Here is a 14,294-nt window from a genome sequence, read left to right on the forward strand (position 1 = left end):
CAAGCACCATCCAGGTACTGCAAGTGTCTCCCTATGACAGGTACTATTTCATTGTCTGATTAAAAAGTATTACATCACACACGCTAAAGACATTACACAGGCTGTACAAAGTCATGCGTGTAAAAAATGTTTCTGGCGGGCGACTTTAACCAACTGTGTACACTCAAATGGTAGATGGGGCTTGCACACTAAGCAGAGAAGCCACGCTGACGGTGACCTCACCTTGGGTTTCTGCCATATAAATGATCAGGAAATCTGCCCATTCAAAAAATGTTTAAAATGATTCTAATCATACAGAACATACATGTATAATGAAGTTAAATGGACAAACGTGAATATTTACTAATTTTTGTACTCTTCATCATACCTGCCTCCACTGACTGCAGGTCACTGATTCAAGCTGATACTAGTCACAATCGCACTACACAGTAAATGATGATTTCAAACCGCAAATGTCCACTTGTGCAGGTCTGTGTCTCTTGCAGTTTGTCTTGTCACCTGGAAGCTCAAGCTGATCCTAGAACTGTACGACTTATGCACCAACCACAAGCACATCCCATTTGCATTATAGGGAACGTCAGCACTTTGGGGGTGGGAAACTTGATCACTGCAAAATAAGGGTTCCAATAAGTCCAAAAAAACACGTATACTGCATACAGTCAAACTGTACAAAAACAGTGCATTTACTATTCAGATATCGTCTGAGGTTCAGCTTGCAACATCCAATTTAGATGAGCTCTGATATGATTTGCTGAAGTCATTATTTCACAATGATAATCATGTCAGGCTTTTCCATTTGTGCATCATAATTGCGCATGGTGCCACAATGAAAAATGATGACTACATTATCGCTTATCTGCTCATCTGGATGTTCTAAACACACGTAGCGGGAGTTACAATGAACACTGCTCATTTTGTGTTTATCGACAGTCACAAAGTGGTCATACACAACATCTAGTGATGTTTACACAGGGAATGATGATCTCTGAATCTCAGTAAGTTGTAAACATTTCCACCCCCATGGCAGTGAGTACACTATACTGATTATATAACTTATATTGGTACAGGAAATGTGTAAAACCACACATATTTCCTTCTACAAGAGAAGGACAGACAAGACACCCGACAAATGTGACGCACCTGGCACTCATTGTTCTGAGCAGGAGTCTCCACTTCACCAGCTTGGCTGAGGGATGCTGCTCTGCTTGGCTGTGCTCCTCGAAGCATCACTGTTATGGATGCAGGGGCTTTCTGCCCTAATGACAACACACAAATACAAACACTCAGCACTAAATGTTATTTCACCATGACACAAAATTGCCTTTTTTGTTCAATGCAAGGCAAACTGATAACTTGACAAAAAAGAGAATCAATGCAAATGTGTAGGTTGTAGTTGAGTGGGAAAGAAATGCGGCCAATGCAATTGATGCAAACTGAAGATAAAGTCGGGGGAAACAACACAGAAGCAATTAACGACCAGGAAGATTCCAGTTTTTATTGTTACTTCAGGGACAAGTTGTGAAAGGTCAATACATCTTGGCATGTGTACTTTTTGGGATATTACATGCAGGTGATTCAGTGGAAGGTTTACAAAATATTATGGAATGATGAGGCAAATAAAAAAGAATAACAAACCAGACAACAAAAACATAATGACCAACTTGACACGCAATTATTCTCTATCATACAGTTTCATACATTTTCTACATAGACATAGTATGTAAAACCTAAGCCAGACTTTTTCAAATGCTGTGTGGCTGGCCTGTTATTTGACAACAGTCAAACATGCTACACACATACACACACACACGCTTTGTCATCAGAGCTGCCCTCTTACACAACCACGCTCATCTAGCATTTCCAGCAACAAAAGATGGAAAAAAACAAAAAAAACTCAGTTGTTCATCGCGGTCGTCGTGCTTTGGCAGTTCTAGACATACCAGCGGTCTGGTTGGTGATGTGGGCCAAGCCTGGCAAACTGCTGGCGAGCTTGGCCAGTCCACCATTTGTTAGGAGTTGGTGAATGGCGTTGGTTTTAGCTATACCCCCTGTCGTGACCACAGGCACCGCGCGGAGAAGAGTGCTGCTGCTGGTGGTCGAGACAGTGCTCAAGACCTGACCCTGGGGCTTGCCACAGAACACCTTAGGATGGAAAAAGCAGACAAAAATGAACTAAAATACAAAGTGCAGCATAAGTTGTTGCTGTGAAAGGGCCTATGCTTTTCAAGCTTGTGGCTCAATTGCTGCCATACCTGTGTGCTTCCTGTGTTGGCTTCTGCAGAGGGCAAGCTAGGTGTTTTGGTGACGATCTCCTGAAGACTGAAACTTAGGCCTTGAAGCAGACTGCTTGCGGAAGATGCTGCACACACACAAACAAAAGCAGTGAAACAATAAGAGATCAAACTATTCTATTCAAAAATAAAATGTCAAAATCTCAATCCCAGCCCATATGGCTGTGCGGACACGACAACCTCAAACACACAACACACACACACCACAAGTCCAAAGGGTAAAGTTTAGGACAAGTGACACACAGCGATGGCGCAAGAGGTCAATGACATTTGCTTAAATATGTTCAATCTCACTCCAAAATGGTCACAATTGCTCTTTGTGGTGGCGATGGTGAGGCAAGTGCGCGGCGGAGGCTAGAGCAGCACAGTTGAGAGTACAATTAAGCGTGCAGGGCGGGGGCAAGGCAGGGCAGAGATACCTTGGGCAGTAGCCGGAGCTTGCGCCTGGAATGGTGTGGACGACCCTGACACCATGCAAGGTTGCACGCTGTTGAAGGAGCTGGAGCCTGGGGACAGGGCACCAGACACCTCTGAGAGACTACCAGACCTGCAGTGACAGACATAACCACCAGTCTACTGAAGAGCCACCTCAGCAAGTGCTCTGTGGTCAAACTCTCAGCTCTCAAACTCTGTGCGCAACAGCCCCTCTGCACTAGACACACTCTTGTCCGACTAGGTGGAAGTGGGGCGTGGGTATGGTTAGGGGTTTAGTTTTACGCTGGTCATTATGGCCATGTATAGCTGGGCAGGCTAGCTTACCGCTGGCCTGTGAGAAGTCCAGAGAGCTCTTTGGCTCCAGCCACAGTCTGTCCCATTGATAATGCAAGAGGCTTTCCAGAGACCCCAACTGCAAAAGAGAGCATTGAATGTAATTCAAGTCTGATACGAATTTGGAACATTACTCACGTCTATATAAAAAGCAAATTGGTCAGAATTAGCAGGTTTACAAGACAAGATGTACCTATGACTATTTATATATATACACACACACACACATTTACATTTATTAGCTAACTATCAATTATTGGTAACTTAATATAGATTGCAGATTGCAATATAGTTTTTTACACTAAAGAACTACAGTTCCCATGATGCTTAGAGTGTAGAAGCAAAAAGCAGGTCCAGACTCTACTATAACACGTTTTGATAGAAGTCTTATGCAGCTATGGTGTTTTGATCTAACAAATCAGAATTACATGTAGACAGCGGATCACCGCATGATGGAGGAGTGGTTAGCATGTCGGGAGATCTGGAAGACCTGGATTTGAATCTCCGCTTGAGCATCTGTGTGGAGTTTGCATGTTCTCCCGGTGCGTGGGTTTTCTCCGGGTACTCCGGTTTCTTCCCACACTCTAAATTGTGCATAAGTATGAATGTGAGTGTGAATGGTTGTTGGTCTATATGTGCGATTGGCTGGCGACCGTAGGTGCCCAAAGACAGCTGGGATAGGCTCCAGCATACCTGCGACCCTAGAGTACAAGATAACTAACCTTCCTGTGCAGCTTGACTCATGCTGCCCCCTGCTGACTCGCTTTGGGAAACAATCGTGACCTTGATCTTGGCCCGCTTTGACGCTTTACTCTGTGTAGGACTTGGTGTTTGCCTCCTCTTGCCACGAGGCCTCATTTCATCTCTGTCCAATGCCTCCACCTGATCACTTGTCACTACAGAGCAGGACATGGATGGTTACTGATGTGACGGTACAGGGTGAACGAAAAGTGAAATAGCATTATCTGTCTGCCAAAATCAGTCAACAGAATATGTGCAAGTTAAAACAGAGTCAAAAGCAACAGTAAAATGTGGACAGCATACATACACAACAATAATAATAATATTTGAGTAAGGCTGCTTCAAGTACTGGGAGGGTACGCCTGGGTGAGATCAAGCAGTGGGTTACAGAGCGTATCTGTCATTTATGAAAGAGGTCTTCGTAGAAATGCATTTTATATACTTATTAAAATACACAAAAAAAACTTCAGACAAAAGATTGATTTTTTTAATGTATTTTTCAATTTTGAAAAAAGACTAAAAAAGATATTTAAAGACAGCTTTCTTTTATTTTTCATTCACATTTCAGCTTCTCTTTACATTTTGTCCTTTTGTTATTCTTTGATGAGGCATTTATTTGCTCCAGTGGATGACACGGAACATCTATTAAAGCGGTGGAAATCTGTTAAATTGCTTTGTCTGGATTTGACATATTTGTGTCAGTATGGAAACAATGGGGCCTGTGGACGCCAAAGAAAGGCGGGAAGAGAGACAGGACAGTGAGAAAAGGGGATAGGCTACTTACCAAAAATACAGGGAGGAGTACCTGGAGGAAGGTTTTTCCTCACAAGCATGTTTTGTTTCATAAAAGCAGCAAACTGAGCTGGAATGAATCGGAAAAAGAGGGGAAAGTAGGCCAGAGAGGGAAATTGAAGAAAGAGGAGAGACAAGAGTATTTCAGTCACGTTCCATCTTGCCCCATCAGATGTCGTGACATGATTCCCCCCCCCCCCAAATATTCATCTACAAATCACTTATACCCCTGTTTTCACACACCATCATGTCTCCTCAGCTACGCTACACGCTTTAATATTAAAAGATTAGTTTCAGGTTGTGAGGGGACGCTAGCTTTGCACATGCGTATGTGACTGTGTACTTCAGTGTTGGTCTTGTCTTACCTTGGGCCTGCTTGTGAGAGAGCACTGTGCCTGAGCGCTGCATGTGAGTCTTCAGGAGCTGTGTGGCTGTAATCAGACTGGACTTCTGAGCTGGTGAGAGACCAGCCTTGGGTTTTGGACTTGATGTGGGACTACTGCAGACACTGGACAGATCCTGTAGAAAAAAAAAAAGCAAAGATTGTGACACTGTTATTCTCAATGTGCGCTGATATGAAGGAGTGGAAAAAGCTACTTCAAACACAAATTATGGGCTGTTGTGTTTCTATATTATATTAATTGTGATGCAGACAAAAATGTGAATTAATCTATAAAAACTGCCACAAAGTGATAACTGACTGACCTCTGACCCCGATGGGGAGATGGGGACTCTCATAGCGGGCGAGGAAGGTCGTCCTCGCTCCATGTCAAAGGGGACTTCTCGTCGAGGCCTTCTCTTCTTCTCTGTGTCCATGTCTCTCGTCTCCCCTGAGCCATGGCTGTGGCTCTCTGCTCTTGTGAGGACGCCTGACAAGAAGTCTGCAATCTCATCCTGTTAAGCAACAACAAAAAAATATTTCTGTTTGGGTTTCCAGAGTTTTGTAGAAACATAAAACTGGAGAATAAGAGTAAAATATGGTTTTCAAGAACCGACCTGAATGCAGCGGTCAACCATTGTCTGCGTCAGTCCCTCGGATTTCATTTTGGCAGAATTGATTCTGCAGAGAGAATATTTATTGTTACCACCAAACGCCATACTTATTTTAGAGGTTATATACAGTATCAGATACCGTGACTCACCTGATGTTATCATCAGCTCCTCCCACCACCACCATGCTGTTATCTGCCCTCAGTTTCTCTCTGAACTCCTCCATTCCTTCGACGCTACACTGCAGTGCGTTTTGACCGACCACAAACAACACTGGAGTCTTCATGTCCAGCAGTGGGTCATCCACATCCTACAAGACAGTCCCACAATGACATCACAACTACTGACAACAAACCTTGGACAGCAAGGCATTAAAAATATACAATAAATTCTTTGAGGCCTTACCCCTCTTGGACCGTTGACTGTCAGCAGGGGGAAGCCGAGACAAACCACAGCGGTCAGATATTCCATGAGGGACACCTGTTGAAATGTTACTATTAAATCAGCTGATGATCTTTTCCATTTGTGTGGGAGCAAAACATGAAAATACGACAAAAGATAATAATGTCACAAATATACAGTAAGAATCCTTACATGACAAGCTATGAGCGCACCAGCGTTCCAACCAACCAAGATGATGGGTTTGTGGGGGAAGTGACTGTGAACCTGGGTGTGAAATTGATTGAAATAGGAAACATCAATACACAGCAGGAACATTTGACAGTGTTCCTTTTTTTTCCTGAGAAACAATATATTACCTGTGTAATAACCTTTCAACATGGAAACACAATATCATAGGGTCAACGTTAAAATATCCGAGTACATGTCAAAATGATGTAACTTATCCTACATTCTTAAATAGTAATAATTTAATCTTGAGTAGGAGCTTTTTGGTTTTCAAGCACATTCTTTCCATGCAAATAAACAGAAAATAGTGCAGCTACATGAAACCCCTAGTTTTAATGGCAGGTTTTCACATGACTATGCACTATTAAAATAAATCTCATGATAAACAGGAAACATTCTGAAAATAGAAACAATAAAGGCAGCAGAAATGGGCCTAAAACGCTATGCCAGCATAACAAATGAATAGCAACTCTACCTCAATGACCTTGGCCCTTACGGTTCCCAGCATGTGCTCCAGACACTGTGTGATGCCGATATTGGCCCCGCTGGTGACATGAGTGTGTATGGGGATGACCTGATATAGAAGTAACTGACATCAGCACTTTGAGAGAAAACAAGAACAGAATTGTTGGCATGGTATGTTATAGTATGCAAGTGTCACCTTTCCCAGACATGAAAGCTGCGACTGCCAGAATCTCATTCGCCGGGATGTCGACAGGGCCGGATTTGTTGGACTTGATGGTGCAATGAGGATGAGTGGTGACCCAGGGAGCTTGCTCTGAAACATGGTAGAATACAGGCAGATTTTGGAGTTTAAGCTCTAACAAACCACAAACTGAAATTAAACGGTCTTTCTTTGAAAGGTGGAATTTTACCGGTTTGTTTTGAGACAGAACCCCAACAGCTGGGTCCCAGGGACGTTTCAGTAACAATGACAGGGCCTCAGCACTGGGGGCACCCGTCTTTGCAGACGGCAGCAACATTCTGTCAATGAGTGAGGGCAACTTCCCAGATAGAGAGGAAAAAAAGCATCATAAATCCCAAATCTGAGACAGACAGTGGCCTATTCATCTGACATACCTTGCTTTTCAGAGTTTGCAGAACATCCAAGTAGGCTGCAAGCATGGCAAGACTCAGCGATTCAATTAGAATGGTATGTAACCACTGTGTCAGCTTGGTGTCCCAGTTAACGCTTGCTAAGGCATGCCGCACCTTTCTGGCACATTTGTCCACAGCTATTCTACGTAATATTGGCTCGTTGGGTGCCTGGGGAAGATCACACAACCATAAGGCAATGATGTTTTGAATTATTGTAATGCAAAGGCTGAATTATACTATTGCAAAGTCACTACGCCAGCCTTTCTGATGGCGTCATTGTCCATTTATAGCTATTCAGCAAAGGGCAAGAGCTTGATGCCAGGGTCATTGTTTTTCAACAATCCTCATCTGTTTGACTATCTATTTAGCTTCTGGTGTCGTAAAAAATAGCGACCGAAGTGACATCTACATTTAACTTAAGGCTTGCTGCTAAAAATGCATGTCCATGCAATCATGCTTTGTCTTGGGCCACCTATTCCACTCATGCTCTTCTGAAGTTGAGCATGGATGAGGGCAGTCACACTAGCCAAATGTGTCCGACTTCACATTACAAACTTACAACCGGTGACTTTGTGTTAAATTCTTCACATTAAAGCAGGGCAACTTACATTTTCATTTGCCAAGCGAGCTAGCCTCTCGATTTGAAGTGCTTTAAGGACTTTATTGAACAATTTGGTCTGAGCGACTGACCATGCCGTCCTGTAAGAACAATGATAATGTCAAAACGATTAACTTTGACAGGGAACCTGGATTGCTCGATGTGGTTGGCTTACTTGTTTATGTGCTCGTCCCAGTCATCAGGGGGTGGCGGACTATCCGCTACAGTTCGAGCAAAAAGAACATGTCGCTCACACTCTTTCATTACGCTCAGAGCTTTGTTGTTATCATACAGAGGCACCGGTTTGGGTGTGATTGTCTCCACATCTATTAAACCTTCAGAGTCTCTGCAAAAGAACACACATTATTGCAAGTAGATCAGTTTAAAAATAGAATCTGTACAGACTGAATGTGTAGACACTACGATAAGAACTCACGGTGAAACTTCAGGCTGTCGTCGAGGGGTGACAAAGAGCGTTCTGGTGGGACGGGCGCTGCTGGCATCTGGGTGAGCATTCCACGGTTTGGCGTAGCTATGGTCCAGACACACCAAATCCAGCTCCCTCTCATGAGCTGACAACTGGAAGAGCAAGGACGTAGCCATCTTTCTTGCCGAGATCTGGTAGTCCTTATCCCCACCACGATGCATCGTCCCGTTGGACCTAAACAATTTAGGTTTAAGAGCTACAGGGGAGGTACACTGATTATTAATAAGCACAGAATACATTTATTTCCGTTTTTATCGTTTTCAAAGCAAAATCACGTTACACGGCCGCCAACTCAGAATTGGTTTATTATCATCTAATTGACTTGCATGGCAATTGTTGATCGCTCATTCAGGTTTCTGTATCATTGCAGTAATACTTGAACAGGAATCGCACGAACACGTCCACAATTTATTAATTCAGAAGCAGGCAAGAGGCGAGAATGTGACTGATGTCTAAGCATAATTAACGGACATTTCAGTTATGTCATATATTTCTTTTCCGAAGCTTGCAGGTGCTTTGTGTCATACACTGAGCACCACCCGTGACTCTCATCAATCTCACGCCATATTTGAATGTTTTGTGAAGGCCGTGATGTCTTAAACGTACATATCGTGTAACGCATCTAATTAAATCGTTAAGATATGTCGAAAAAGACTTCACATTAGCGAGGAATGTACAAGCTTTGAGACTCCAGTGGTTGCAGCGGGTGGGTTGGCCTAGCATGCTAACGTTAGCTTTGTTAGCTACAAGCTAAAAGAAACACTATGTAGCTCACCTTTGGCTTTATCCACCCATTTGTTGCCGTTGCGGTTTAAAGTGTCGCTGTCTACCCAACGAGGATGAACAAACACATATTTATTCTCAATTAACTGAAGTTACATAAACTACATATGTAGTGCGTGTTCATGTCCCTTGTTTTTGTTGTGTGCACTGTTGCCAGGTAAGCGCTCCACCGCCCCCCTTGGGCTTCGTGTATAGAAATCGCCTAACTAAGCTGGGTGTGTAACAAAACTGGCAACCCAGGCTGTGGCGCGTTATTTAAGTGAATCGTGCACTTCTCGGCTGCAGTCTGGCTGCGCAATTCCGTGACTATCTGAGGCTTAACTTTGCCACACTACATTTAATTCATATTTAATTTATTGTCCAAGCCAAGTTTGCAAAGCCTGATTTCGCATTCAGGACATGAATAAAATAAAATATAAAAGCAGGACTAAACTAATCTGGTTGATATAATTCCGTCATAAATCCGTCAACAGCGACTCACTCCCCACTTCGTGTTCTGAGCCGAGTTCTAGTCTAGTCAAGAGTTTGGCTTCTCAAAACAATACCCCTTCAAAAGCACGATACTTTGCATCACAAAAATGCCTACTAGAAAAAAATCAGACCTGACAAATAGCTCGCTCTTTATATTCTGTCCATTGTTATGCACATTTGCTTCACCAGTTTCACCAGTGTTTACTGCCGTTATAGTGAAAGTAAACATGTCTGACTACAAAACAAGTAAGGACAACATTCCTTTGAGCGTGAAGCCAAAGGTGCTAATGGGCGGCACAAATGAGCTAGTTCTTACCTGTGGTACTGGAACAGCAGAACTACTCAAAACACGTCTCATCTTCTGTCCCCAGGACAGAGGAACATAATCAACATAACAAACAAATATCCAGCTTAAGAGTTAGACTGTGTACTTTTTCATACAGGGGAGTTGTAGCTTACACCTTTCATGACAGAGCAAATCTGTTTAGCATGTAAGGGCATTTAGATCAACAATACTATCTGCCTCAATGGCTGGACGGGACACACACACAAAAAAAGGCATTGTCTATTCTGCATCGTGAGACACTCTCCAACACAAACAAATAAAAAATAAAAATAAAATTGTGTGCTCCTCTGTAAAGAGACTTCAAAACATTTAGCTTCAAGTTCAATGGTTATTACTAGTGTGTGCAACTGGAGTTTTACCCCTGATGACAAAAATGGGAAAAAAAAGATAATAAAGGATATTATTTCCAAGTAATTGATCCATACAAACATCATGATTCAACCACAGAAACCAAAAAAAGAAATGAATGGATCGCAATTTTGCATAAATAGAACTCAAATGAAAAAGTAAACAACATGACCATTCAACAACTTCAGGTAAGACTGATTTATTTTTTAAATATATTGTTTTAATTATCTGTGGTGTCATGATTGTACTATTCACTCGCTTTGAAATGTGTACCTTCTGTCTGTATGGGAAACTAGATATGCTCCTTGTGGAGTAATGATGTGCCCAATGAACTTTAACTTCTTTTGTCAATGTCTTTCCTGCAAATGAATGTGTAATGTTTGTTTTCCCTCTTTTTTTCCCTTCTATTCCCTCTATTGACCTTCAGGAGGTGGTGACCACAAGGTGAACACCCTTAACTTGTCCCTATTTAATACCAAAGGCTTGAGGCAGAAGCTATAGTCGTTCACGTTAATCATTCGTGGCTTGATCATTTTCTTGTCTTAAATGAAACCAACAGCAACTATGGTAAGTTTATTTATTTTACAAATTTGGGATAGTAAGTTAACAGCTATGGTTTAAAATATGCTGATAGAAGGATGTATTTTTGTTCCTCTAAGACAACTTATCTGTGTCTGGCTTTGCTGCTATTTGCCCTGCTGCCACCATCACATGCAGCATGCAGCCGACGGTCGGTCAGAGGTAATAAAAAAATATATATATATTTGTTACCCTGCACACATGAAATAATGTTCTTTTCACATCTCATATTGTGAATGAAAAAGATAGCTTTCATTCAGTATGTTTGGAGAAAGATTACTGTTCTTTCTACCCTTGAAGCCGATGCGACACATTGCTTTGATGAGGCGGACAATAAGTGGTACCCCATTGGATCAAGTTGGAGGAACAGTGCCTGCATGGATTGCACTTGCGATGAATGTTGTGATGCGTAAGTCCAAAGGCCACACATGTCCAAGTCTTTCATTGTTTAAAATGTCTCTATGTTGATTGTGTGTCTATTGCTTATTGACAGGTATTCCACTCCCAGGCACTACCCTGAAGATTGTGTGTCAGTTTTTGACCGTGTGGCATGTAAATACAATGTTCACAAGAGGGATAACCCTAATGAACCATGTCCGATTTTCGGGTCAGTTGGGAAGTGATGAAGAAAACGACATCCTTCACTCAGCCTTTTATACATTTGCCACACAAAGAGCCAAGCTCACGGAAGGAGAACGTGTGATGTACTTACAAATGTATAAGGTGAAAAGTGGAAACAATAAAACATACAATACCATATCGAGTATTTTTGGGGAAATCTTTGATCATTTCATTTGATTGTGCTATGTTTTTGTCAATAATAAATGAATAAATTATTTAGCCCTGCAGGGGAAATAGCATGCAATGGAAAATAAGAACACAACCAAAAGTATAATATAAAAGGATCATATCTAAAATTTGTACAACATTTTTAAATATAAAATATTCAAAAGACAAAAAGTTGACAAAATATACATTTTAAATGGCATCAAAGAGGAACTCATGTACATTTAAGTTGAGGCTCAAACATAATATACTGTGCATTAGTTTAGCAGATTCATCTAACCTCCAGTTTCAAGACAAAAAAAAGTGTTGTAAGGTTTCAGAAGTGTTTCTAAGGTGGATGTCTCACATGTGGAGGAGAATCTGTTGGTTTTCATGACATCATTTTGACATGGGAATGTTGTTTGCCTATGCTATCTGCAATCTGTTGACTTGCCTTTTTGACTAGTTTAGGCATTTAAAAACACTAAATCAACAACGCCCTTTCAACTCACCTTGAATGTGTATTTGTACACTCAGTTTTGGTGAAACAAACCTGATAATGTGTCTTCTTACACCGGTTCTTATCAAAAAGACACAATACTATGATAGTCCTAATGGATCAAAAATGCTGTATTGCCTATAAAAACACAGCAAAATCAATGTCCTCATTCAGTCCTGAGTATATTGTGGCTTGCAGTTTATAAATCCAAAAGATCTGATGTTGTTTCAAGTCTTTAATTTTTCATTTCCATTTCCATCTGATGACTCAGATTGGGTGAGATTTTTAAAGGAGACCTATGATACTCATTTTTCAGTCCTTCATATTGAGTTGTGACTCCTACGGAGCAGCTATACACACAATAATCAGCACAGAAAGCGTTCTTGTTCTTCCAGAATCCCCACCTATTCCAGATGTATTTACCGTGCATCCGGAAAGTATTCACAGCGCTTCACTTTTTCCACATTTTGTCATGTTACAGCCTCATTCCAAATTGTATTAATTTAATCTCTTACCTCAAAATTCTACACAAAATACTTCATTATGACAATGTGAAAAAGTTTTTTTTTTTACTTTTTTGAATTTATTAAAAATAGAAAACTAAGAAATCACATTTACATAAGTATTCACAGCCTTTGCCATGAAGCTCAAAATTGAGCTCAGGTGCATCTTTTTTCCACTGATCATCCTTGAGATCTTTCTACAGCTTAATTGGAGTCCACCTGCAGTAAATTTAGCTGATTGGACATGATTTGGAGAGGCACACACCTGTCTATATAAGGTCCCACAGTTGACTGTGCATGTCAGAGCACAAACACCAAGCATGAAGTCAAAAGAACTGTCTGTAGACCTACGAGACAGGATTGTCTTGAGGCACAAATCTGGGGAAGGATACAGAAAAAATTCTGCTGCTTTGAAGGTCCCAATGAGCACAGTGGCCTCCATTATTCGTAAATGGAAGACGTTTGGAACCACCAGGACTCTTCCTAGAGCTGGCCGGCCTTCTAAACTGAGCGATCGGGGAAGAAGGGCCTTAGTCAGGGAGGTGACCAAGGCCCCGATGGTCACTCTGTCAGAGCTCCAGCGTTCCTCTGTGGAGAGAGGAGAGCCTTCCAGAAGGACAACCATCTCTGCAGCAATCCACCAATCAGGCCTGTATGGTAGAGTGGCCAGACGAAAGCCACTCCTTAGTAAAAGGAACATGGCAGCCCGTCTGGAATTTGCCAAAAAGCACCTGAATGACTCTCAGACCATGAGAAACAAAATTCTCTGGTCTGATGAGACAAAGATTGAACTCTTTGGTGTGAATGCCAGGCGCCATGTTTGGAGGAAACCAAGCACTGCTCATCACCAGGCCAATACCATCCCTACAGTGAAGCATGGTGGTGGCAGCATCATGCTGTGGGGATGTTTTTCAGCAGCAGGAACTGGCAGACTAGTCAGGATAGAAGGAAAAATGAATGCAGCAATATATAGAGATATCCTAGATGAAAACCTGCTCCAGAGCGCTCTTGACCTCAGGCTGGGGCGAAGGTTCATTTTTCAGCAGGACAACGACCCGAAGCACACAGCCAAGATCTCAAAAGATTGGCTTCAGAACCACTCCGTGAATGTCCTGGAGTGGCCCAGCCAGAGTCCAGACTTGAATCCGATCGAACATCTCTGGAGAGATCTGAAAATGGCTGTGCACAGACGTCTCCCATCCAACCTGATGGAGCTTGAGACTTATTGCAAAGAAGAATGGGCAAAACTGCCTAAAGATAGGTGTGCTAAACTTGTGGGATCATATTCAAAAAGACTTGAGGCTGTAATTGCTGCCAAAGGTGGATCAACAAAGTATTAAGCAAAGGCTGTGAATACTTATGTAAATGTGATTTTTTTTGTTTTCTATTTTTAATAAATTCAAAACATGTCAAAAAAACCTTTTTTCACATTGTCATAATGGAGTATTTTGTGTAGAATTTTGAGGTAAGAGATTAATTTAATACAGTTTGGAATGAGGCTGTAACATGACAAAATGTAGAAAAAGTGAAGCGCTGTGAATACTTTCCGGATGCACTGCATTAGGAGTTCAAGATGTCTCTCAAGTAGTGTCAGCATTTTAGCTTCTG

General features: G+C 41.8%; 2 protein-coding genes across 4 annotated transcripts; one reads left to right on the forward strand and one right to left on the reverse strand.

Annotated features, from left to right (window-relative positions):
* kansl3 (KAT8 regulatory NSL complex subunit 3) lies at positions 1-9,360 on the reverse strand. Of its 3 annotated transcripts, XM_058071569.1 has the most exons (21): positions 9,168-9,360; positions 8,342-8,588; positions 8,081-8,251; positions 7,916-8,006; positions 7,290-7,475; positions 7,085-7,213; positions 6,871-6,987; positions 6,685-6,783; positions 6,177-6,248; positions 5,988-6,062; positions 5,735-5,892; positions 5,589-5,652; positions 5,298-5,486; positions 4,958-5,111; positions 3,782-3,955; positions 3,051-3,138; positions 2,711-2,838; positions 2,253-2,359; positions 1,941-2,142; positions 1,141-1,256; positions 1-607 (listed from the first exon to the last, which is right to left on the reverse strand). In XM_058071569.1, the coding sequence occupies exons 2-21, from the start codon at positions 8,551-8,553 to the stop codon at positions 605-607; spliced, it is 2,535 nt and encodes an 844-aa protein (XP_057927552.1). In that variant the 5' UTR covers positions 8,554-8,588; positions 9,168-9,360; the 3' UTR covers positions 1-604. The 3 variants fall into 3 exon arrangements, with proteins under 3 accessions (XP_057927552.1, XP_057927549.1, XP_057927550.1); XM_058071566.1 differs by lacking the exons at positions 1-607; positions 1,141-1,256 and adding an exon at positions 4,585-4,662 and having other exon boundaries at positions 1,482-2,142; positions 9,168-9,359; XM_058071567.1 differs by lacking the exons at positions 1-607; positions 1,141-1,256; positions 2,711-2,838 and adding an exon at positions 4,585-4,662 and having other exon boundaries at positions 1,995-2,142; positions 9,168-9,357.
* A 1,393-nt stretch (positions 9,361-10,753) lies between these two features.
* Positions 10,754-11,678, forward strand: LOC131128590 (beta-microseminoprotein). The gene is made up of 4 exons (XM_058071570.1): positions 10,754-10,907; positions 11,000-11,081; positions 11,220-11,328; positions 11,413-11,678. The coding sequence occupies exons 1-4, from the start codon at positions 10,887-10,889 to the stop codon at positions 11,540-11,542; spliced, it is 342 nt and encodes a 113-aa protein (XP_057927553.1). The 5' UTR covers positions 10,754-10,886; the 3' UTR covers positions 11,543-11,678.
* Positions 11,679-14,294: the final 2,616 nt, after the last annotated feature.

Source organism: Doryrhamphus excisus, chromosome 4 (genome assembly GCF_030265055.1).
Source record: "Doryrhamphus excisus isolate RoL2022-K1 chromosome 4, RoL_Dexc_1.0, whole genome shotgun sequence".
NCBI lineage: Eukaryota > Metazoa > Chordata > Actinopteri > Syngnathiformes > Syngnathidae > Doryrhamphus > Doryrhamphus excisus.